The sequence below is a fragment of the Hemiscyllium ocellatum genome, chromosome 20 (genome assembly GCF_020745735.1).
Source record: "Hemiscyllium ocellatum isolate sHemOce1 chromosome 20, sHemOce1.pat.X.cur, whole genome shotgun sequence".
NCBI classification, from domain to species: domain Eukaryota; kingdom Metazoa; phylum Chordata; class Chondrichthyes; order Orectolobiformes; family Hemiscylliidae; genus Hemiscyllium; species Hemiscyllium ocellatum.
In genome coordinates this window covers 8,760,505-8,786,905 of record NC_083420.1, presented here as the reverse complement: position 1 = coordinate 8,786,905, position 26,401 = coordinate 8,760,505, and the positions used below count along the sequence as shown (strand labels likewise).

At 37.0% G+C, this 26,401-nt stretch overlaps 1 protein-coding gene across 2 annotated transcripts in view; it reads right to left on the bottom strand.

Annotated features, from left to right (window-relative positions):
• The window catches only part of cramp1 (cramped chromatin regulator homolog 1), a 55,863-nt gene that overhangs the window by 28,483 nt on the left and 979 nt on the right, over positions 1–26,401 (bottom strand). The window contains exons 1-9 of one of the 2 annotated variants that reach the window (XM_060840478.1): positions 23,906–24,179; positions 23,211–23,488; positions 11,894–12,093; positions 9,968–10,121; positions 8,067–8,150; positions 6,059–6,107; positions 4,025–4,110; positions 2,463–2,586; positions 1,635–1,716 (exon numbers count right to left, since the gene is read on the bottom strand). In XM_060840478.1, coding sequence (XP_060696461.1) covers positions 1,635–1,716; positions 2,463–2,586; positions 4,025–4,110; positions 6,059–6,107; positions 8,067–8,150; positions 9,968–10,121; positions 11,894–12,093; positions 23,211–23,488; positions 23,906–23,955 — 1,107 coding nt within the window. In that variant the 5' untranslated portion in view covers positions 23,956–24,179. Of the gene's footprint in view, positions 1–1,634; positions 1,717–2,462; positions 2,587–4,024; positions 4,111–6,058; positions 6,108–8,066; positions 8,151–9,967; positions 10,122–11,893; positions 12,094–23,210; positions 23,489–23,905; positions 24,180–26,401 lie in introns of those variants that run through there. The other variant, XM_060840477.1, reaches the window with a different exon arrangement.

The following is a 26,401-nucleotide window of genomic DNA, read 5'->3' as shown; positions in this document are numbered from 1 at the left end:
GGGTTAGATAGAGTGGACAGTGAGAGCTTTTTTTCCCCTCAGATGGTGATGCTAACATGAGGCAACATTGCTTTAAATTGAGGGGTGATAGATATAGGACAGATTTTAGAGGTAGTTTCTTTATTCAGAATAGCAGGAGTGTGGAACGCACTGCCTGCAACAACAGTAGACTTGCCATCTTTAAGGCATTTAAGTAGCCATTGGATAGGCACATGGACGAGAATGGAATAGTGTAGGTAGATGGGCTTCAGATTCACAGGTCGGCACAACATCGAAGGCCCTGTACTGCACTGTAATGTTCTATGCCCTAAGAGTAGGACAACTGAGTTACGATCAGTATTTAATACAAAAATCAAGCTACAGCATATAAACACTTTCTGTGTTTAGTCTGGTCAAACCTAGAGAGGTAAAATATGAAATGTTAACAGGTAACTGATGACTAAACATGTTAAAGTCTAGAAATGTAGTCAATACAACCAAAGAAGGGACGAGTTACCAGGCACAAGCATGGGATTTTTCAGGAATAATAATATTTTAAGATATTTACAAGATAAATTTATTTGTATTGAGTCACAGTAATTATTCTATTCAGTTTTTTTAAAAAAGGTATGTTATTGACAAATGGCGTGTCTTTAAAATGTATTACATGCCTCACAGAATCATGCATTAAGACATATTTTGTGACACGGGCAAAGGTCTCCAATTGCCCTCAAAAGGAGAACAGCACAAGTCATGCATGAGTGCAAGATAAAACAGAGACAAACTTGTAAAAAAGGAAAGGGATAAAAGAGGAAAAGTATATTTGTATCATAAATGGGGCTGAGTTTCACCACTCCACTCTGCAGCATAGGAATGGCAATGCTCTGAATATTATAGTGCTGAATTTCTAGAACCCATTCCCGTAGCCAATCCTGCAACAGGTGGATTGCTCGTTAAGTCTTGTAAATCACATCCAATGATGTACTTGAGGCCCAGGCACAGGTTTTACACAAATTAGCAGAGTTGACACCAGATGTAAAGGGGCCTAAACAGTAATTCCTAAAGACTAAAACAGTGATGATAGGATATCTAAAGATGAATGCAAGGGTCTCTTCTATCCACAGAAAAATCTTTCCACCTACTGCTGGCTACTCAAGAAAGTGGAGAGGTGGTGTCCAAGGCCGAGGATGGACATGTCGGAGAGGGAGTGGGAGGTGATCTTGAAATGGGCGGTGACCAGGAGATTTCCTGCTACCTCACCAATTTAAAGGTTAGCTCTACAGAGTTCTCCTTGTGCCAGAATCAGAAAGCTGTTGAAAGCACCCTGGTTCAGCACCTCCAGTTTGGTAACAAGATGCAAAATGAGATCTAACATTTACAACAGCTTACAGAAGAATTAGAAAGGCACTGTGATTGTTTTACTGACTGTCCATCTGGTTGGTATTCACTGATGGATCAGCCTACGTATTTTTCTCATGGAAGGCAATTACTGCAGTCATTGGAGATCAGAAATAAAAACAGAAAGTGCAAGAGAAACTCAGCAGTTTGGCGCCAGTTGTCTCTCTTTCCACAGATGCTGTCAGAAATTTTGAATTCCACAAACATGTTTTATTTTTAATACAGGATTTCTTGCTATTATTTGAAAAAAAGGATACAATTCTGAATTCTTGTAAAGCCCACTTATGTTTCAGGAATTCAATGAGACTAGATACTTTGCGGTGCAGCTCCACCATCATCCTGCAAGGAAGTAAAAACTTTGTCCATCAAACAATGATTTGCTCATAAAAGGTATCACATTACAAATTACACATTGCTGAAATAAAGGACTGAAAACACGACATGCTGTTATTCCACAGCTACCTCCCAGCAGAGAAATCCAGAATCATTTTAGTTCATTGGATATGAAATTACAAACTCCCAACACTGTTTGATAAACTAGATAGATATGAGTTTACAATAAGACTTCAAAATCATGAGGTATAAACAGGTGTAGGACATTTGGCGTTGAGCCTACTCCACCAATCAATAGGATCATGGCTGATCCAACATTCCCCATATCTACTTTCCTGAGTTTTCCCATAACCCTTGATTTCCCCCACTGATTAACAATCTCTCGCTCCCACCCTTAAATATTTACAAGGGCTCTGTCCCCACAGCTCTCTATAATGAGTTCCAAAGATTCTCAGCTCTGAGAATCACCATTAAGTACATTTTGTCTCTTGCAACTTATTGAAAATTGGCATTAAGCAATAGTCAAAAATCAATTGCCAACCAATTGTTACATTTGCTAATGCTATTGTTCTGCTAGAGGTTAATACAAAGCCTTACTCAGAACCAAAATTACTTATAAAAACATTTCAGGATACTTTCCAGTTGTAATATAAAAATGTAACAGCACAACAAATTAAGCTCTCTATCTGATCATTAGCAAAATAATGGAATGAATCTATCACATGTAAACAAATTAGAAACTGAGCATCTACCTTAGTCGAGGATTCTGTGCCAAGCTCTGAACTCTTGCCCAAGTGTAGTTACTGCGTGGCAGAAGTTCAAGTAGCACTTTCAGAGGAAGTCGAACAGGTTTCTGGTCTTCTTCATCGCTAATTCCTAAAAATAATTTTTAAAAAAAGACAGTCAAAAGACAGTTTCGGGAAGATGGGTACAAAAATGAAGAGCTAACAGGGAAGAAACAAAAGGGTGATTTGTTTTCCTGCTATTCACCCAGAAAGAGAGTTGATGGTGGAAGGTGCATTATGGGGGGCAAAAGCAAGTGGAGTGACAAAAAAAACAACCAAAAAGGGAAGATACAAAGGTTAAGCAGGAGGCTTGGTGGGGAAGATGTAAATGTGTTGATGGGAGCCAGGGGTTAATACAGTCAGAGTCATAGAGATGTACAGCACAGAAACAGACTCCTTGGTCCAACTCATCCATGCCGGCCAGATATCCCAAACCAATCTAGTCCCACCTGCCAGCACCTGGCCCATATCCCGCCAAACCCTTCTTGTTCATATATCCATCCAAATGCCTTTTAAATGTTGCAATTGTACTAGCCTCCTCCACTTCCTCTGGCAGCTCATTCCATACACACACCACTCTGAGTGAAAAAGTTGTCACTTAGGTCTCTTTTATATCTTTCCCCTCTCACCCTCTAGTTCTCGATTCACCCACCCCAGGGGAAAATAAAATTGCCTATTTATCCTATCCATGCCCCTCATAATGTTATAAACCACTGTTAAGTACATCCCTCAGTCTCTGATGCTCCAGGGAAAACATCCCTAACCTATTCAATCTCTCCCTATAGCTGAAATCCTCCAACCCTGGCAACATCCTTGTAAATCTTTTCTGAACCCTTTCAAGTTTCACAACATCCTTCCGATAGGAAGGAGACCAGAATTGCACACAATATTCCAACAGTGGCCTAACCAATGTCCTATGCTGTAAGAGCAGTAAATGGATAAAAGGGTTGAGGACTGCACAAATGACTGGGCTACAAAAGGAAAGGGCTTTATTTTACTTGCAACCCCACCTCAAAATTTGACAGCAGTCTTGTTAATTTGATTTGTCCTCAAACTATTCATTACCTACTGTCGAAAGGGAATGTAGTAAAAGAGAGAGAAACAAAGAAGAGATGGGGCAGATGCATAAGTGCGGTGTTACAAAAACGTGACAACAGGTAAAAGGCATCAAAGTTCTATCAGAGCACAGGGCTGTTCTGTCATTAGGAAGGATTGACTGGTCATGGCTTAAACTGAGGGTCACCATGCCTCACACAGCAGGAGAGGTTGAGAAGGAGAGTCCTTCATAGTGACCTCAGCACTATGAAGACCTGAGAACTGAACAACAGGGACGTGGGGGGATGGAGGGGTTTGGCGGCGGCACTGAGTCCCAGCAGCCCTTCATCAGATTTGACCATTTTTTTGTTTCAAAAGTATGCCACTAGATGTAAAGACAAATTTTTCACTTTCCACTTACTATTACTAATACCTTCCTAACATTTGATGAATTTAATTTCATCTGATTTTTAACATCACCTTATAGAACTTACCCTCAGGGTCACAGATTTTCTTCAACGCCCGGCACATTGGAGTCTTTATTCGTAAATTGCGACCTTTGTATCGCACTGTGGTGGCACTGAATCAGAAAAATCATAATGGCTTTAATGCAGAGAAAGACAAGACCAATAACCTCAGCTTTCACTTAAATTATGAAATATCTGTATTTTGGAATTGCTCTAAAGATCTAGCTGCCTACCTGAAATCAATATGGTAGAGAGCCTTCTCCACATGCTCTTATGATTCCAAGTTGGATAAATCATACAATAGAAAGTCTTCAAAACTGCTTGGTCAGTCAGATTACAAAATCTTAGTGAAGACTACAGCACAACATATTGCTACAAAAGACAGGAGAGGCTATCTGTACCTATCACAAGTACAACTGCCAACATATGCACACAAATATCTTGAATGCAGTGAGGGTTTTTTCCTATTTCCCATAAGACTATGTCAGGTATCAGTCATTTTGCACGAAGAGGTGTTTTCTGTTATCAACCCAGACACACTTAATAATCTTTCATTATATCATCTTGTCCTGCAATTATGATTACATTTAGGATGAACGTTTTCCAGTTCACCTCAGATATTTTTCATTTCTATAAAGTTCTTTCTCAGACTCTTGTTTTCAAGGCATTCTTCTGCATCACTTCCTTAGAACTCTGCCCTCAGATACAAGCAATTCAGCTTCTAGCTATAGTCTGCACCAATTCAAAAGATTAAAGAGTTCCTTTTGCCTTGGTGACCAGAAGTGAAGAAACATGCAATTGCACCTGAGTAAAACAATATATAGCTTCAGGACAATGGTCTCAAGAGTCCTCTACATTTACCTAATCTGGCAATACTTCATTGCTATTTAAACTGATGCCCTGAAATCACTAAATAATTAGTAAAAAAAAAATTAAAATACAAATTTAAAATGTTAAAGATAAACAAGTCAGCATCTGTAAGAATTAAAAACCTGTTAAGCTTACCTATCATTCTGTATCTTAGTTCAATGCCATTAATTACACGTGCCAACTTCCTTCCAACCCATTTATCCTTGCACTTAACTATACTGAATCTCACAGGCCACTTATAAATACTGTCAAGGTTTTATTACCTTTTTAGTTGCTTCAATAAGTTTTCCTGTTCCCCAACCAACTCAATAGTTTGATTAATGTATTTTGTGCTTCTGAAGCCAGATTGCTTTGGCAGATGAGAACAACTTCTTACATCGACACCTAGGGCAATCCATCTGTGCAACACAATATCACTTCCATAACCATACCCTATTGCGCACTTTTCTTCACTGAATTCTTCACCTACCTCCAACATTTATCAACAATATTAAACTTACATAATTGTCTTTGATGTGCAATCGTGTCAAGGATGTTTTTGTGAAGTCAAGACGCATCATATTATGGGGCGTCCTGATTAGTTAGACTGGAAAATCAATGACTCCAAAGGAAAATGAACATACAGTGAGCGCACCTAAAGGATTCAATGTTCTTCTAATATATTTTCATGACATTCTTGCATATTGCACTTTTGTTATTAGAGACTGCTACACGCTATCATAATCATAAGCAGCCAAAAAATAAGTATAAAAGACAGATTGTTCTGTTATAAATGCATGTTTCACTGATGCAAATTTGCTGCAATGTAGCTGATGAATTGGGGACTGTTTCTGAAGCACGAACTTTTAAAACGTGTTTTGACTGTAATGCAATTACATTGCCAACATTTTAAGCGCAGTTTCTAAAGCATGATTTTTCTATAATGCGGGTTGCACAAGAATGCAACCATCGTCTTAAGAGGTACCTGTAAGTATCTCTAAATTCAAACCAATTGATAACAAACTTTTATAGTTTGATTAGCAAAAATTAGCATTCTTTTCAAGGCTTAAATTATTATATCAAATTTGCATAAGCCTTGAAAAGAATGCTAATGTTTGGTCAAAGGACATGCTAATGATAGTTATGAGCAATTACATTAAATCATTCTTTGATGGCATTGGGTAACCTTTTATACTAAAATATGTTACTTACCCAGCTTGAATTAATTCATTGAGTTTAGCTGCATTTTTATCATCCATGCCTGAGAAAATAAATGCATTATAACAGAATTAAATTAGTATGCAATCTATAATTTTAGAATACATTAATTGTTTGCTCCAGGCTATACAGTCCTTTTTCAGATGTCCTTTACTGGAACTTTTTTCCTGAATAGGTTCACTGAGCATCAAATAGAACAGAGACACCAAATCAGCTGATGTTTAGTTGCTTAATCAGCTCAGAAAAACAAGCAATTGTTTTTAAACACTGAAAATAGAACAGCTACATGTCTTGCTACACAACAGTACATTTAAGTGAAATAAAATCTTATCCTAATCCAATGCTAATTCATGAAATTTAATAAGAAAGTAAAACTTCTCAAGATCATATATTCTATATTAAGGAAGCGGCTTATGAGAAAAGACATTTTGCTTGCAATACTCCATCCCATCAATATCAATGGGAGAATTATCTTGAACCATGAACTAATAATGTATCATTAAGCCATCTGGTTCAAAGAGGCCCCAAAATTATAACAAGAAAGGGCCATTTAGGATATCAATCTGCATTTACAATTTTTGCTGTGAGCCACCTGTTCGAGAAAAAAAAAGCCACTCTTACACAGACAGTCCCCAGGTTATGAATAGGTTCTATTCCTCAATAGGTTTGAAAGTCGAGTTGTATGCAAGTTGGATCTTAAAATTAATATTTCTATGGGATCTCGCTCCTAACTTATTCATATTCCAAGGGATGTCTCTAAGGGCTTTTCTTATATAAATTCATTCATGGAATGTGGATATTTTTGGTTGGGCCAGCCAGCACTTATTGCCCATCCCTAGCTGCTCTGGAAAGTTGTGGTGAACTGCATTCTTAAACTGCTGCAGTACATTTCTGTAGTACTCTCACTGTTTACTTTTGTAAATAGGATCATATTTTTATGTATGATGTGATGATTAACTAACAAGTGAAAAGATACCATTAACAGTAAATTAGATGCAGAACAAGTTAGTCTGCTTTTGGTGGTGGTGGTGGTACCAAAATGACATGAGGAGAATTCCATATTCTCTAAATAGTTTCTCTGGATCCTTCTCATCCATGCAAGCAGATGGATGAGGCCTCGGTTTAACAGCTCCATAAAACAATGATTGCTGACAATGGTAACCTTCAACAAATCAAGTACTTTTCCAGCATCCGCCATTCAAAGCAATACATGGAATGAACATTACCAACTGATAGCCCATTGAACACAATGAAGTTATTTATAGCGGTAGCTATTTAAAAAAAAATGTACCAGGAAGTGTTAACAAATATTTCAAAGAGTGAATTGACATAATAAATGAGGTATTTACAAGTCATGTAGATTAGAATTCAGAAACTATCCGAACCAAAACATGATTGTTTGTAGAGAGCAAAACAGGGGCATTTGGGTGTGGACTAGTTCTTTTTCACAAGGTGATGGGATTCATAGATGTTAGTGGCAATAACTAATTTTTAAGAAAGAAAATATTTTATATTCTGTATTTCTACATTGCAAAGGGGCTAGATCCAATTACAAGACACTTCCTGTAAGAAGGCCAAAATAAGTAGGAACAGGAGTAGGGTGCTTGATCCCTCGAGCCGCTCCTGCATTTAATAGGAAGATGGCTGTACCTGTTTGCTAACTCTGTGTTCCATGCACAAATACCCCCATGTCCGTTTGTGCTTCAGCTTTCTGTAGTTTTTCTTCATTTAAATAATATTGTTCTTTTTTCTCCCTTCCAAGATTAACAACTTTTCATTTTCCCACATTACACTCCATTTGATAACTTTTTGCCCAGTTGATTAACCTATCAATATCCCTCTGTAAACTTTTTGTATCCCTCTCAATTTGCCTTTCCACGTATTTTTGTGTTGTCTTCAAATTTGGCTATAGTACATTCATTTCCTACCAAGCTATTAATATACATTGTAAACAGTTGTGGACCTCTATTACATCCCTACCACATCCAATAAAAATACTCACACCCGCCGATTTTTTTGCGTAACTCTCCATAACATATTAGCCCATAGAGCTCCTGGGATGATTTCTTCAGTCCTCGTGAGAACACTGCAACAAAAAGTATAATTCAGAATTTTTGTAAGGATTAAGTCGAAATTCAGTCAAATAACTTAGACAAATAACTTGATTCTGGAATGTTGGAAATCCGAAACACAAACAGAAAATGCTGGAAATACTCACCATCCTCATGGAGAGGAAAGCAATTAAAATTTCAGGCCAATAAACGTTTAATCAGAAAATGATGACCTTTTAGAAGAATTAATTGCTTTGAATTAAAAGTCACTATCTGAAACGTTAAAATTGTTTCTCTCCACATATATTGGCAAATCTGAGCAGATCTAGTATTTTATATTTTAGTTGATAGAAATAGCAGGTTGCTGAGCAACATGGACCAAATGATCCTAGACTCCATTCCTGACTCGTACCAAAATTGCTGATCTCCACCAGCTTTTCATTGATTTTCTTTTTTTGAGAACAACAAATAGGATTGCAATTCTTGGTCACAATCCACAGATTTCTACTAGAAGCAATGCCACTGAGAAGAATATAACCCATTACCCCTCCGTCTTAATGTGCAAACCTGGACAGACTACAAAAGAATAACCAATACTGAACACTGCCCTGACATTTTCTAAGGGCAGCCAGAGAAGGCAGACTATAACTAAAAAAAGATGACACACTGATAAAATTACATGTCGACTACTTAAAAATGAACTGTTTCAGCATTTGTTATCACTTAGTTAACTTAAAGTGAGTGAAGATTAAGCAGACTATGCGCAAGGCTTATCAATTTATTTCAAACCTCATCTCATATTTTAACTGTAGTAATTTTGTCAATGCTTGCAAAGTTATCAGCATGATGGCTTGTTACTTTGCTTTCCTAAAACACATCTAAAAACGCCTTTGAACACCGTATAAAGTTCAAGTACTGCAATTCTGTGGTGAAGCAAATGGGTGATAGCAAATCAGGAACTAGTGAGGAAATGAAACGAAATAGGTGTCATTCATAAACATCGTCGCGCTACTGATGGGATATGTGGGTTGACTAGACTGAAGAAAACAAAATCACAGATAACCACAACATGTAATAACTATACAAAAATCCTTATTTCAAGAATGAGCATGATATCCCCCTGTCCATTTTTTCCAGACCGGATTTTATTACATTTCAAGAAGTGTACGACATTGTACTGCCCTTCTCTACAGTAAGAATAAAAATCAACTGCCTTGGAATTAATTGGATCATTCAGGTTATCCAGGAAAATTGAGTTGTGCTCATGATATAGATTATTAGAGAGTCTATTTTTGTTAGTGAACCCTGTCCATATCAAAGAACATACGGATCTCGGCAATTTGGCTTAAGTGAGTATATAAATGAATTCAGCCAGAATAAAAAAAACTTTCCTTAAATTACAATTACATTATTTCTCTTCACTGAACTACACACTTCCAGATAACTCAAGTCTGAAAATCACATCAATTGTAAAAATTAACTCACTCAAACTTCATTCGGGCAATACAGTTTTTTTTTTATAAAATAGAAAGAATGGATTTGGAGTGCCATCAGGAAAGTTTGATGGCTAGTACTTTTATTTTCAAAAAGATGCAAACAAAAATTCAGCACGCAACACGCTGAAAACAAAGGACCCCAAATGCAATCATATCCATTCATTTTCCTTAGGAAAATAGGGAATTTACCACTCTTGGTAACTGAATACCACTATGGTATTCCATGCTAAAAGATAAAATTTTGTGTCACGCATATAGCAAACCAAATTACAGAATAACTGTCCAAATGATGATTTTAAGGTAAATAAACAGTAAGCAGCAAAAATGCAAGAATTCTCCGGGAATTCTGTATTCACCATTATTGAAGTCGATGTATTTGGAGATCTTGTGCCAAGTACGGTAGTAGAAATGCCGAACTTGCTCTTTATTTTTCACCATGCTTGCTGGTTTCCCTTTCTTCTTATACTTTAGAGCTATGTTATTCTGTATTGCTTCAAAATCCTTCCCATGCTAAAAATGAAAAATATATTAATACTACTGTTCATGTAAATGGAACTGTAGGGTGGAAAGGAAATGAGCATGTTAGGATTCAGTGAATAAGCAGCTAGAGAATGATGATTCCTGTGGAACAGAGCTACTATAGGAGATGAATTGGATGATTTATATCTCACCAATGTAAAGTTAAAATTCATTTTTCTTATTTTATTGTGGGATGTGGACATTGCTGATTACACTAGCACGTACTCCTATCACTAATTCTCTGGTAAAGAGCTGCCTTTTTGAACTGCTGCAATCCTTGGGAGTGGAGGGTCATCCGCAGTTAGGAAGACAGCTGCTGAATTTTGATCCAGGGACAATGAAGGAAGAGTGATACAGTTCCACTTTAGGTTGATACATGGCTTGGAGGTGATCTCATGGTCAGTGTTGTTCCCATACATATACTGCCTTGTCCTTCTGGATGGTAAAGATCATTAGGAAAAGTGTTGTCACAGAAACCTTGAAGATCTGCAATGCACCTTGTAGATGGTACACTGAGGTGAAGGGAGTAAATATTAAAAAATTGAAGTTGGAGTGTTAATCAAGCAGAACGCTTTGTCCTGGATGGTAGAGTTTCAACTGTATTTGAAGCTGCAGACATTGAGGAGTCAGGAGGTAAGTTATTTGCTGCAGGATTCTTAGCCTCTGATGTATTGGGGAACAATGAAATTTTCATTTTCCATCAAAATAAACTGTAACTCAAAGTATGTTTAAGTTAAGTCACACAGACAGATGGCTTACAGTCAGTCATTGAACAAGAGGAAATGGCAGAAGCATGTGTTGTCAACATGCTTACAAAAGCCTGCTTCGTACTTGTGAATATGCCCCTGCTTACGATTAAGGAATAGTAATGGCCAAAGTTGAAACCTTGGGGCATGCTGCGACCAACTGCTTAGGGACAGGACAAAAAGGCACACTACTAAACAAAGTAGTGGAAATAGATGCATTAACAAAAATTGAGAGAAATATCAAAGAAAATTGTAACCTCTAAAAATTTTCACGAGTTAATCCGAAATAGATAAACTTGGATGATTCAGACCTACTCTTCAGTGTACTTTTAACTGCCTGTACACACAATTGTTATATTTACAATTAGCTGCGTTTGGGAGGTATTAGGAAATATAAACAAACAGTAGAGTTTAGCAAAAGAGAATTGTGAGATTTTTTGTTTAATAAATTATTATTGTAATATATCTCTTGCATATTTAACCATGTTTAATTAGCTTAAACGCATTACAGAAGAACAACTGAACCCCTTTACTTATAATCACTCAAATTCGCTTGCATCGACAATTAAAATGATCATGAGCTTATAACATTGCATCAATAGTCACCAAATTCCTTTAGGGAAAATTCAACATAAATGTAGTTCCATAGTAAATAAGCTCAATGTGGGACCAGCGTGACTATAAAACTACAATTTGTAACACATGATTCAACGTGCTGGCAGCCAGAACCAGTGGGCTACTGTTCATATATCAGCCTTTGTCTTTTATTTTTGCAGATATGGGGGTGTATCTATAATAGAGGGAGGTGAGGGGATGGGGAAGTATGGCTGTTCTGGGAAGTCACTGAAATTTAAGCATTTATCCCATCAGAATAGCTTCTAACTGAAAATAATAACGTTTAACTTGTAATCAGATCTTAAATCATTTGATTTAGAGAACAATACTATTTCCCTTAGAACTAATATAGCAGACATCAAATTAACAAAGTGCGATTTTAACTCTGGAAACCAAATGTACCTCATACAGCCCTTCAAAAAATGAATTTTTGTCCTCTGCACTCCAGGACTCCCACTGTCTTCGAACTTTCTTCTTGTTCCCTTCTTCCTTTTCTCCCGAAATGGAAGATAAGCTCTTTGCTGTTGTTTTGCTGCTTCCACCAGTGCTGCCAGCAGCAATGCCAGATGCATAACCAGAGGCAGCAGCTCCCCCCTCAGGACCTGCAGAGAGAACAAATAAAGTTTTCAGGCTTCTCAAATGTGTGACATAGGCCATCTAGACAAGGTTTTTCTTTCCAATAAATGGATTTCAAATAAGAACTTGTCCAATGCAACTTTTAAAAATACTTGCATCTTTGTAAAGTAATGTGTCAATTGATAACAATACCAGATAAACAAAAAAAAATAGACGTTTTAACAATTCAATGACTGCCCATGCAGTTAACTATCCCAATCTAATGTTAATCAAATCTGAGCTGAACATAACTGAGCTATGAAGTTGAACAGAACACCAGATGTGACCCCAAGTCGATGGTGTTAGTTGATCTCAGTAAAGGTAGTGTTACAAATAGGTTATGGAACTTGCCCATAGTTAAAGCACAGAAATCCATGTTGTGTACTGTATATACAAGTCAAATTTTTATTTTGTGTATGAAGTTTACATTTCCTTTACAATGCAGAACTGCAAGATAACTTTGTGGGCAAGGGAGCTAAAACATTAAATAAGATAGTAGAAATGAAGCAGCAGCTTAGGGTAAGCAAGAAAGAAATAAAATTACCTTAATGCACATCCCAAAGAACAGCTTTCATTAATATTTCACTGACCCACTGACACGATGTGGTCGTTGGGAAAATAAAACTGCACTTCTCAACTAAAACCAAATCATTTCTACTTGTTTTGCACAATGCAGAAAAACTAAATGCTGAATAAATCTTTTCTTAGTGACTACATACAAAAGTGAAAGACCCACATTAAGCCAGAAAAATTAGCCTTTGTAACAAAATCTAAACAGATAATATACATTGTGCCAACCACAACTGCTTAAAAAATTCTCCCTATATTCCAACACATGCCACATGAGAAAAAAACATTTTAAAGGCAAATTATTTTAATCACTGTAAAGTTTTACTTGAGCGTGAAACAGATAACACACAAGAAACTTAAAAATTCACTCGGAGTGACAGTGTTGCTGATTAGGCAAGTTCATTGCCCATCCCAACTTGCCTAGAATTAAGAGTCAACCAGATTACTGTGGCTCTGCAGTCAGTCCAGGTAAGGAAGCAAATTTCCTTCCCTAAAGGACATTAGAGAGCCCAATAAGTTTTATGACAATGGACAGTGATTACATGGCTAGCTTTTTACTGAATCCAAATTTCACCAGCTGCCATTGTGGGATTCAAATCCATGTCCCCAGACATCACCCTAGGATTTTGGATACTAGTCTAATGACATTCCCACTACACTATCACTCCCCAAATGAAATGCAGTATTTATTCAACTGTCAAGCTCTAAAAATTGTCCAAAACATTTCTCAGTCCACACACAATATCATCATGCCAATGGACTCACATTTTAATTCGAACTGAGAATTGTTTTTTAAACAAATCTACAAGGACCATAGCTACTTTTACCGGTACAGCATTTACAAGTAGTCAAATGAGCATTTTTTTTTGTCCTAGACCTGCATCTGGTCTCAATTTACTCTAAACTTTTAACAAAGAAGGGAATTTTGATCACAGACATTTCTCTAACAAGTTCATCTAAATATATTACCAAAATAAAACTGACCACTAAAAACTGGGGAAACAGAGACAGAGTCAATTTAACATTATTGTCAGCATGATCTGTACAAAATATTTACAGTATAATATTGTCCAGCAGCAAGTACGTACTGCAGGTACATACATCACAAGCTGCATTGCTTGCTGGATCAAATGAGTTAAAATTGTGAATTCCAGTAATAAAGACAATGTCATCCCACAATGAAGATTTGAAACTGCTACAGCGAATACTGAAACTTTTAAATGATCAAATAAGTGATCATCTAGACTCGAAACGTCAGCGTACTTTCTCTCCATGGATGCTGCCTGACCTGCTGTGATCTCCAGCATTGTCTTTATTTTCTGGTTTTTACTTCAGATTTCAAGTTTCTTACATCTGTTAAAGTAATGATGACAGGGAGTGGAGTTTATGAAAGCCAGTTCTCAAAGAGGCTAAAAACAGGGCTCAAACTCTGTAAACACAATGCAGTAAATCTTTGTTGGCCATCCTGCAGCTGTTCTGTCCAGATCACAACAGTCACACTCCAACCAATTCTTTTAAATTCCGAACATTGATATTATTTTTGCTGATTAACCCAAAATGCGCATGAGAAAACAAAATAAAACATAACTGAACTGAGCAAGAGATTAAACCTGCTAGATTTTAAGTCATTAGTAATTGGGAAAAAAATAATTTGCATATTAACGAGATAGATATTTTGTCTCTAAATAACACAGGCAGCTTTAGTAATAAATTAAAACAAAAAGGTTTATCACAAACTATAAGATTTAAAGAGTAATTAAGAACATTTATTTACATACTATCTTTAACATAATCAAACATTCCAAAGAACTTCACAGCAGTATTATGAAATATGACACCGAATCATGCAAGGAGAAATTAAGTCAAATGTTTAGAACCTTGATCAAGGAGGTGGATTTTAAAGGAGTGTCTTATAAAAAGGGCAAAATAGAGTGGCTGAGATGTGTACTGATATATTTACAGCACTTGATGCTAAAGCAGAAGCCAGGGCCACCAATGGTGCTGCAACTAATACTGGGGATGCTCAAGAAGCATTAGTTGAGAATACAGATTTGGAAGAGTAATGGGGCTAGATGATGTAACAAGACAAAAATAGTTGGAGGGATTGGAAAACAAGGATGAGAATACTAAAATCAAGACACTGCTTGACTGGGAAAATTCAGGTTAACAAGCAACTCTAAGTAATCAGGACTGGCTTTGGATTTAGAATGGGCAGCAACATTTTAGATGATCTCAAGTCTATGTGGGAAATGAGCCTGAAGAGCATCATAATTGTTGTGTTGAGAGGTAGCAAAGGCATGAATGAGGGTTCCAACCGCAGATAAGTTTCACCCTGTCTCAATCCGGTCATGTTACAAAGGTGGAGATATACAATCTTAGAGATGACACATATAGGAGGTCGGAAGGTCATCCTACGTTCAAACCAAAGTTGGGTACAGATTGTTTCCGGGGAAGGGATAAAGTGGGCAACTCTGAAACAGATTTGGACCAGAAGTCAAAACTAATGGCATCAGTTGGTGGAAATTTCTGCTTATCCACCGCTAGATGTCAGATACATCCTGATAATTTGACAACAGTTAAAAATCAAAAGAAACAGTGATGATGAGGAAGCTGAACAAGCTCATGTGCAAACTACCACTGTGTTTTTGGATGATGTGGCAGAGGGCAGCAAATAGCCAAGAAATAGTAGTGGACTGTGGATAGGTCCTTGGCAGCAGCAGTGTTAACGGGAGCGAGTGAAAAGAGACTCCATTGCATATGATACTCTGGTTGTGATTATACAGTTAAAAATGGAATAGATGACAGCAGTTGCATGTACTTGGAATGGCACTGGAAGAGTGTAATAAAACGTGCTAAAGACTGCATTCAGGTCAAAAAAGGCAAGAAAAAGGAAATGTGGTCCTTGTCACAGTCACACAAGATTTCAGTTCTGACTTTGATAAGAGCTGTTTTGGTAGAAATCCTATTGGAGGGATTTAAACATGGAACCACAAGAAAAATAGGCACTGACTTTAAAACAACATGTTCGAGTGTTTTGAGAAGGAAACAAAGGTTGAAGATGGGCAGGTACTTTGCAAGGAGGGTGGGGTGAAGATTTTTTGAGAAGGATATGATAGCAAATATAAAAGGAGAGGGGGAGAGTTATCTATATTAGATAACATGGGGCCCAGTTAGAGAAATTGGGTTGTTATCTGTTTAATAGGAACAGGATTGAATGGGTTTCCTGGATAAGATGAGCTCAGCAAAAACTTTAATGGAGATGGGAAGAATCTAGTAATTCAAGGCCAGGAACGCAGGGAACATTTGAGTAAGCATGGGCTAAGTTACACGGCAGAGGGAGGCAATCTGATGGTCTTGACATTAGTAACACAGGAGGTATGCTCCTCCTGTTTGAAGAAAGAATAACTAAGGTAGGGAAGAAAGTTTAAGATTATGTATTAGAAGCCAAGGGACAGATGAGTGTGGGAACCAACAGTGCTTTTTACAATCATCTGTCATAAATGGTTAAACCAGTTGTTGTAATTGATAACACTAATGAAACATCATATATTGAATATATCTTATTGTTTTCCCCACGTTAATAATTTATCTCAGACATTTTCTTCATAGTTTGTATGCATCACTATGAAAAATCAGTATTATCCTCCATAACCGATCTCTTGCACGATTACAAATGTAATGGTTTGATACCACTAGGTAGCTTGCTCCTCCAGCTCAGACAACTGTCAAGAGACAACCATATTGGTTTGGTCTGGAGTCATATAGGCCAGGCGAGTGAAGGATAGCAAATTTCATTCTGAAACAAATAAAAATAGTGGACCACTGTTTGATTAAAGAAAGACCTGGCAATTTCATGGTCACCATTACTGCCACCAGCTTTTTATGACAGACTGCACGTAATGTATAAATTGATCAGAATTGAAATCAAATCTGTGGATCATTACTGCAGACCTCTGGATAAATAAATCAGTATATCATACCTGCATTCAATGCAATTCAAGCTATCTGATAACTCAAAGCATTGCACTGCTGTAATGGCTAATCATCCATTCATCATATGAAAATAAAGAATTTATGTGCTATTATTTTGCACTATTATATTTTCATACACAAACGTGATGTCATATATGGCACTAAAAACACAACTACATCTATAGCAGAAAAATAGCTTTTATCAAAAGTTGCAGGTCACCTTGCGATCATTCAGCAACAACAAAAATATGTAAAATTTGCAACTGTGGAGTGACCTTAAGAGGTTGCATTTTTTGATCTGAAATTCAAAACAGACAATTATGGTAGCCAATAACAACTAGCAGATATATAACACCTGTAATGCAGTAATATCCTAAAGTGTTTCACCACAGAATCATCAAAACAATCCAGCAAAGAAAAACCAAATGAACACTGAAGAAATACAATTCTAGATTGTGTGATGGTGACTCGCACATTCTTCTTTTAGCTTTTGTGCATCGGTTTAAATTTAGGCTTTAGTAAAGATGCAAATGGCTCCTTCAACACTGCTCAGATCCCAAGTGAAACAATGTTTGGTGGTCTCAACCCAGCTCTTAGGAGCACAAGTCTGCAGCACAGAAGTAGATATTAAACTGAGTCTCAGTAAGAGAAGCCATATAAATAGCTAGTGGGAATGTTCATGCTATGGCAGTAGGTTATTGTAGCTAATTAGAAAAGAATCACATTGTTTCAACTTTTGCAACACATTATCCAAGGGTGTTTGATGCAAAAAGCACAAGCATCACTTTAACATACAAATATGTTCAGACCGAAATCAACAGTAATAACATTTCCGCCAGTTTTAAGACTCTGAAGGGTGCGCTCCCTTCAGAGTAAGCACTGCTCATGGACCACTTTCAAAACTAAGATTTTTGGAATTCTCTAAAAGCCAACATTAAAGATTGCATGCAATATACAAAATTGAAACAGTAACGTAGCCTAGAAAGTACAGCATAAAATTGCAAGGGATTAATAAGACTAAATGGGAAAACAGTCATTTTGAAGGGAACGTGCATTTAACTGACACCAGTGGTTACATTCCAATGTGCAATTTCCTGTAAACTACATTAACTTGTATAGATTAGATTACTTACAGTGTGGAAACAGACCCTTCGGCCCAACAAGTCCACACCGACCCGCCGAAGCGCAACCCACCCATACCCCTACATACACCCCTTCCCTAACACTACGGGCAATTTAGCATGGCCAACTCACCTGACCCACACATCTTTGGACTGTGAACATTTAGTGAACATTTGAGTTGCACCCATGTGTTCACGCTTACATGTACAATTTACAGATCATGCATTCCTGCAAAGTGGATCCATCAGAAATTATCTGACAAACTGCACATTAATATGTCAGCAGTGTGAAATAAAAATCAGTTAAATTGAATCGTGATTCTTAAAACAGACTGCATAAAATCAGGGCAGTTTCTATTCTTAATATATTAAAGAGGAAAAGAAGCCCGAATACAAAACTAAAACAAAACTGAACTCTTCGTCCAATATTCCCCATAAATCGTTATTGTGCATGGCTGACTTTTCAAATGTACTGAACTTATGAATTATTTTAACGTGGCTGTCGAACAAGGATGATGTTTTGCCTTTGATGCTCCTGAAAGGCCACATAATCGCCCAATTTATCTGGAAAATTGCCTCACAGTATAAATTGATAAATCCCTTTCAACAGAGAAATGATTGGGAATTTTCAAAATAGCTGAATTAAGGAACTTAAAATAAAGCAGCGTGAATGTAAGAATTATGAAATTTAATTTCCACAACCTTAGTTAACGGTTTCCAAAATTGAAAAAAATATATACATTATTCATTGTGGAAGTCTCCACAAGAACGATAACTTTCAGGACCATGGAGATTCACTTATACAAGATGTCCAAGTTAATGCAAAACAACCTTGGAATGAAGAACAGCCATTACTAATCAAAACAAATAAACTAGTACATTTCACAAGCTTATCTTCACGTGCAATTTGAACAGCTTAATAAAAAAATTACATAAAGATTCTTCAGTTCTAGCTGACCTTTCAAGTTAAATGTCACAATCAAAAGATCCAATAACTTTTAATTCACGAGATGATCCTATAGCTGGAGCATCTTTAATTCTTATTGTCTTCCAAGTACATATTATTTTTTAAACAGTTACTGTCTATTATGATTAGGTTACCTGTATTATAAATTATAATAAATGTTTCAACATGTCTTATGATGGACAGAGACGGAGCTGATTAAACTTTGAGCACAATTAAAGTCAATGTATGCTAAAATGAACAATTGTCAATTTTAGCTTTAAACTGTTGTGCTGTATTGTCAGTCTGTTCAAGAATACATGCTTAACATATTAATATTGGCTTCCTCAGTCAACTGAGAGTTTCTACTATATTAATAAAATCAACACTTCAATGATGAAAGAAGTTGTCAAAAACTGAACACTTCCCAATAGTTTTGGGATATATTCAGGAGATTAAAAGGACTTTCACCGAAACTGACGACTGCTTTATATTCTAGAAGAGTAAAGTTTTGTGCAAATCTGTGGATAACACCTACCCACCAACCCTGTTCCCCCATAACTAACTGCCGTAGTGCTCACAAAACTAACACCTACCACAAATTGCTGATAGTTCTCAGAGGATGAATAATTGACTTCACAGCAGGTTTATTTATATATAAGCCACAAGTTGCTTTTCATTCCTCAGCTTTATGCTACACATTCAATTCAAGGTAAAAATATACAAAAAATATTAACACCACAAGTGCATGAATGTCAAGTCCATCTAATCCCCCAAAAGCCTTGTCAATCACAGAAAAGAATAACAATTTCTGGACGCCCAAATATGACAACTTATTTTGTTGTAAAAACATTTATCATTATGTGCTTTAGAACTGCAATGATACCATGATGTGAATGATAAAATGAATGAAATGAATAAGAGATTACAAGACAATAACTTGTTAACATAACCCAACTTTGTAATGATAATGGAAGATAATTAAAATGATCATTTGTAAAGAATAGGCTATACACATTAGAATACTAAGAGTACGAAATTTAATATTAATCTCAAGCAGGGATTCAGATCCTAAATGGTGAGAGATTGCTGAGCTGAGATACAAAAGGATCTGGCTATCTCAGTGCATGATTAGCAAACAGCTACTATGCAGAGACAGCAAGTAATAAGACGATTTATAGATTTTTTTGTTTATTGCATAGGGAATTGAATACACACATAGGAGGTTATATTTCAGTTATTCACGGCTCTGGTGAGACCACATCAGGAGTACTGTGTATAGAATTGATCCCCCTATTGAAGGAAGCTTGAGAAGGCATTGAAAGCTATTCTTAGGTGGTTTACTGGACTATTACTTGGAATGATGTGCTGTCTAATGAGGAAAGGTTGGACCATCTAGGCTTTTACCTAATTGAATTTAGAAAAATAACAGTAAGAAAACTACAAGATCCTGAAAGGTCTTGATAGGGTGGACACAGAAAGAATGTTTCTTCTTGTAGGACAACCCAGAAATTGGCAATATTTTCTAAAAATAAATAGCGCCCATTTAATACAAACTGAGATTCTTCACCCCTGCCAACACGATCTTGAAACCATGGAAACTTGTGGAAGAAGAAACTTTTAATATTTTTAAAGTACATAGACTGTTGATAAGAAAGAGGGCAAAAAGATCATGGGGATTGGTGCAAATGTGGAGTATTCACATCATCCAAGATCTTATTAAGTAGCAGGGGAAACTTGTCCTGCTGATATTTAGTATTTTTCTATCATTATAAATGTTTCAAGAGGGTTTCCTACTAAAATTCAATACAGTGGATGCGAATCAGGAAACATCCCAAAATGCCCTGAAGAAAATAACATTCAATGAAAAAAAAATGAAACTAAAAATGCACAGGAATATTTCAGTCAGCATCTGATCACCTGAAACCAGCTCATTAGTTAAGACTGCTGTATATTCAATACTCACCTACTCTTCAGTAAAAACTCAAGTATTGCTTTAATTGAGATGACAAACCATTATACTCGATATATTATGCAACTCATTTCAGAGCCCAAAACAAAAGGTTCTTAAATTAAATAGCACTCAGTTAGCAGTGATTTTCTACTAGAATAGATGACAGCACAGCAATTCCTGAAGCTGAAAATAAAGTAAAACAGAAGAAATCAGTTTTAATAAAATGTGTAGACTGGATTGTGTACTCCGGTTCCTAGTTCTTATGTTCTTACATAACTAATCTGATGAAAGATCCTTATAGATAGTTTAAGAGATGATGAGAATGTTGGAAAGTAAATTAAATGCAAATTATTTCACTGATTTAAATAAAAGCTCAAGCTTTATACAGGTCAGTGGAATTGGTGTTCAAGGGGCAGTTGAAATTTAATGCAAAGTAATATCAAGTGATTTATTTCAGCAAGATGGAGGAGGTAATATAAAACACAATTCTAAAGGGGATGCAGGACGAAAGAGACCTGGGAGTAGTTGCACATAAATCACTGAAGTGGCCACAGGTTGGCAGAGCAGTCAATAAAGCACACAGCATCATGGGCTGTATCAACAGGGACAAAGTGCATACTATAGTGCTGCATACAGTTCTGATCACCAAACTTTAGGAAGGATGTAAAGGCATTAGGGAAAGTGCAAAAAACGAAGGAGAGGTGGCCTTCAGTTACGTAGATACATCGACAAAGTTAGACTGGTCTCTTTGGACAGGAGAATGCCCAGAGATACAGTAACATTTAAAAATCACTTAGACCGATAAGATGGAGTCAAACTGTTCTCTTTGGTGGAAGAATCGAGAACCACTGAGCAGAGTTAAAGTAATTGACAAAAGTAGTAATGGCAACGTGAGGAAAAATCATTTCATGCAGCAAATGATTAAAGCAGTTCATTCCAGATTCTAAAGTACAGGAGAGACAGGGTAAACAGGCATTTAAAAAGAAATTAGATCAACACACAAGGAAAAAAATAAGTCACAGGATTATAGGGAACAGGCAGCGAAAGTGGCAATTGGTGTATTGTGCTCTCAGGTCTGTGGAAAAACAATGGGCTGAATGACTTCCTTCTGATTCATAAAATTAATTTTATGGAATGGTTATGATTCACTCAGTCATTGTTACACTACATAATTTTTAAAACCAGTTAAATAGCTATAAAAATGTCAGCACACTACAGCTAATAAAAATTGTGTTGCTTCAACGAAAAATATAGTATTAAAGGAACTAAAAGCAATTTAATACAATGAACAATTGTATTAACAAAATAAGAAAAGTATCCATTAAGTGTCACACCCATTGATTTCACTCACTGAGGCTAACGATATAGTATGCACCTCAAAGCCACATTTGCAAATTGAATCCAGATTTGTGACACTATTCTGAATAAAGCATAATGTGAAAAACTGTGAGCTTGTCCACTGGCATGAAGAATAAAGCAATAGAAAATAATTTTAAATGGTGAGAGATAGTAAAACTCTGCAGTCAAGGAATGGGTGTCCTACTACGTGAATTACAACAAGTTTGCATGAAGTTACAACAAGTGATTAGGTACACGCGAAATGACTGCAAGGGCAGTTTGGTCTCCTTAATTATGGACACAAGATGCAGTTCAGATAAAACCTAATATGATTCCTGGTTGAGGGAAGGTTGGGAGGTGATTTTATTGAAACATCCAAGATCCTGAGGGGACTTTACAGAGTGGATGTTGAAGGATGTTCCCATTGTGGGAGAGACTAAAAATAGTGGTCACAGTTAAGGCAGAGCTGAGTTTTCTTTTCTTCAGGAGGTTGAGAATCTGTGAAATTCTCTTCCCTAGAAAGCAGTGGAAGCAGGGTCATTTTAAAGATAGATTCTTGACTTAACAAAAATGAGGTAAAGGTGTATGCAGGAAAGTGAAGTTAAGACCACAATCTTTGAGCCATGATATTATCAAATCTGGCAGTCTCAAACGGGTGACTCCCACTCGTAATTCGTATGCTTCTGTGTGCGAAGATAATGTGCAAAAATGTACAATCACAGAACAGTGGATGAAATAAAAATGACAGTAATACCAGTGTCTTAGTGATAACTGTTCATAGATCAAACTTCTTGTTCGTGTTCATTTGGTCTGTTGTTCCAATGGAAGAGTAAGAGTTGTGCTGTGATGCCATAATTCAAATTGTTAAAAAAAAAACCATATAGATTATACTGTTTGGAATTAGTATAGATAAATAAGAACATAGCTGTTCTAAAGAAGAGGATTAAAATGTTATTACTTAAGTGGCTTCCAGCACAGGTCGTGCAAGAGCTAAGTAAGGTTATAATAACTGCTGGCAGCATACTTGCACAATATATGAATTATTATATATCGTAAACCTACATTCAATCTTTAAAAAATTCTTTGTAATATTACACAGAAGTAAAGGAATTCTTTGAAACAGTCAGGCACATACCCATTTCACCCACACAAGAGTGTAGTGTGGTTGATGCCATTAAACCTTAACAGCAAGAGCCTTCATTTTACCTTTTCCTTTATTGTTCTGGAAGCCACTGGATCCATTCAAAGCAGATGAATCTTTCCTTAACCTCTTGCTGGGGGGTCTGACACTGGATCTTAAGAAATGATGTTGATCTGGGCTTGTGGCAATTGCTGATGGATCTTCTCTCTTTGTGTTGTGTTGAGAGCTGCTGCCTCCTTCTTCACTCTCCCCATCTCCTTCAGCACTGTCCTCTTCCCCAGACCTTTTACCCAACCTCTTCAGCCCTTCATCGCTGCTCACATCCAGACATTTCGCCGTCATTCTGGGGAACACAAGACAAGGAAAAAATTAGCCAAAAACATCTTTAAAAGCATATTTATTTCAAAATTTCTGAACCCTCTCAACTTGCAGCTGTAAACATTTTTTTCCAACATGGCCGCCGTTGTTTTTCTCCTGATCCCCCGATCGCTGTCCCGCAACCACCCGCTGAAAATACGCTTCTCCTCGGCCAGGTCGGGGGTCCTGAAGCTGGATCCATGGACCAGCCGGGGGATGGAAGGCTTTTTGTCGACTTGCGGGAGCTAGTGGGGTCGAGAGAGCCGGGGTTTGTGGCAGTGTTCATGTCTTCCTCCTTCCCCTTGAGCTTCACTCCTGAGCCGCGACATGTCGGCCGGGAGCTGCTGAAACCTCCCCACTCATCGCCAAGCTTTGAGGGGCGACTTTGCCCTCTTTCTCCTACCCATTCTGGCGGTCCTCGGCAGCCGAGACTGTCTTCTTCTTCCTCACCATGGGCACGGTCTGTTCGTGCAGGTTCTCAGCCGGCAAAGGTTCATATTTCCAGCGCCAGAAAGTGGCTGTAATATTTCTCTCTCTCTCACACACACACACTCACTGCCCTTCTTCTTTCTCCTCAACTCCTTTCGCCGCAAGGAAATCGGCAACGCAAAAAGATATACAGGGGCAACTCCAGATTTCTCAAACACATGCCATCTCCCCCAAGCCCACCAGAAAGACACGCCGCTTCCCTCTCGCCAGCAAGCACCTCGATAGCTTTTAATCCAGAACAGAAATGTCACCAACTCCAGTCTCACTCCTCTCCCTCTCTGAACTTTGCTCGCTACGTCACACAGCTGTTCCCCAAACTTCAGCACAAACTGCCTTGGATGGAAAGACATCATCACCAACATCAGCCTAATACAATATACATTTATCTAAGAAGGTATCTTGACAGAGTTCACAAAAATATATATTGACTTAAAATAGAATCTTATACAACAGAACAAACAAAAAGAACCTCTCAACGTTAACTCTCAATTCCAGACATGAGAACATCTCTCATGGAAATTGCAGTTGGATTAACAATTTTATTATTTCCAGCAATGCCTTGAGAATTATGTAGAAGTCTGTCAATACTTTCTATTATGTATTGGCCATCTTTTTCTTATTTAGAGCATGAAGCAAACATTGTAGTGTATTTGCATGATATTCTATACTGTCACTACCAACCAGTTTCAACGCAAACTTTTTTTGGTACTCAAGATGAAAGTGATAATCCATTAAAGAAATACAAAGTAAAACAAAAACACATGAACACAACAAATGTCAATATAAAACAAAAAAAATACACTTTTATCCTTTTAATTTAAACAGGTGCGCAACTACTATATTTCCCAAACCATTCAAACAGAACAAGCCTGGAAACACACTATGTTTCTAAACAATGTTCTACAGACAAAAAAACTGTTTAGCCAAAAAATTAAACTGCAAAACTCTAACTACACAGAAGATGTTATTGCTTCTAGAAATTATTTGTGTTGTGCAAAATATTTATAATAAGCTTGATTTAATATCAAAGTAGATTATCAAGTAGTACATTTATCTGTGCATATTGTTAGTTCAAAGTATAAACACATTCCCATGTACAAAAATTTACTATAATGACTGCAAATTAATTTAAAGAGTTTATTAGTTTCATTTACGTTTTATAACTCATAATGCATACAATGCACAATCAATATTAACATTTTATCATTGTGATATCTGCATATCTGCAGAATGATGATGTGTTAGAGCATCACCATGTTCGCTTGATTGCATGTGTACTAACAGTTTAATAACGATGTTTGAACAATAGTTTGAAGTAAAAAAAAAGCAAAAGATCCACACCATGAAATGGTCACAAAAAGATCTATTAATCAAGTCATTACTGGTGTGATGGATGTTGCTTTGACAATTTGCTCAGACAACAAAATACTCAAACTGCATAATCGGAGTTATCTCCTAGAAAAAGCCAGTTTGAAAACCCTCTGCATCAAAATGCCTAATATCAAGGTACACAGGCAAGTTGCTTCTCAACTCAGCACAAACATTCAGTTGAATATGTAGACATCCCAAATAACACATCTTCACCAAGTCTGGCTGATATCAGATTATTTAACCAAGTGACACATAGCCACTCCAGCTCTAAAGCATGCTGTCAAGTCGGTTTTGGCCAAATATACTGGAGCTCATTTGATTCTTAGCCACTAATCCAGATCACACTTCTCACATGTAACATGCTCACACCATACATACAACTTAAAAAAAACAGAACTCAACAGAATACTTGAAGAATTAATAATATTCAGCATTCATTACTGTTACAGTATCAGCACTTGATATTTATCTACAGCATAAGGAAGATAGAAGCCAGTCCTCAATTGCACTGATGTCAGTAAACCATAAATCACAATGCTTTAACAACTTCACAGTCACACACATAATCATCTCATACCACCTATACAGTTTACAGAACAGTTCTGTGTGTTGTAATTTAGCAGAAATACAAATCTACGCAGGTTACTATTCTTGAGACTTGCTCAGATTTCTATCATGGTTCTATCTATATTGCATATACAGCTTTTTATTTTTGGGCTCACCAAACAAAGTCTTTTCAAAGTTCAAACTACCTCCATGAAAGATGTCCCTAACCTAGTCAAGTAAATTGATCTAATTACAACTGTTCCCAGGAGAGGCTGTGACCCGTCACTATCTGGAGAAAAACTTTGCAGACAAAACAAACAAATCCACCAAACTGTATAACATCCTAGAGCTTATTGATGCACATATCAAATCAAGGGAAGACACAGAGACATCTTCGGGTGAAGATAAGGTAGAACTCCCCCAACCACGGTGGACACATTATTGTTTCACTTGTTGGTGCTGCATTCCTTCTTCACCTGTGGGAGCTACCCAG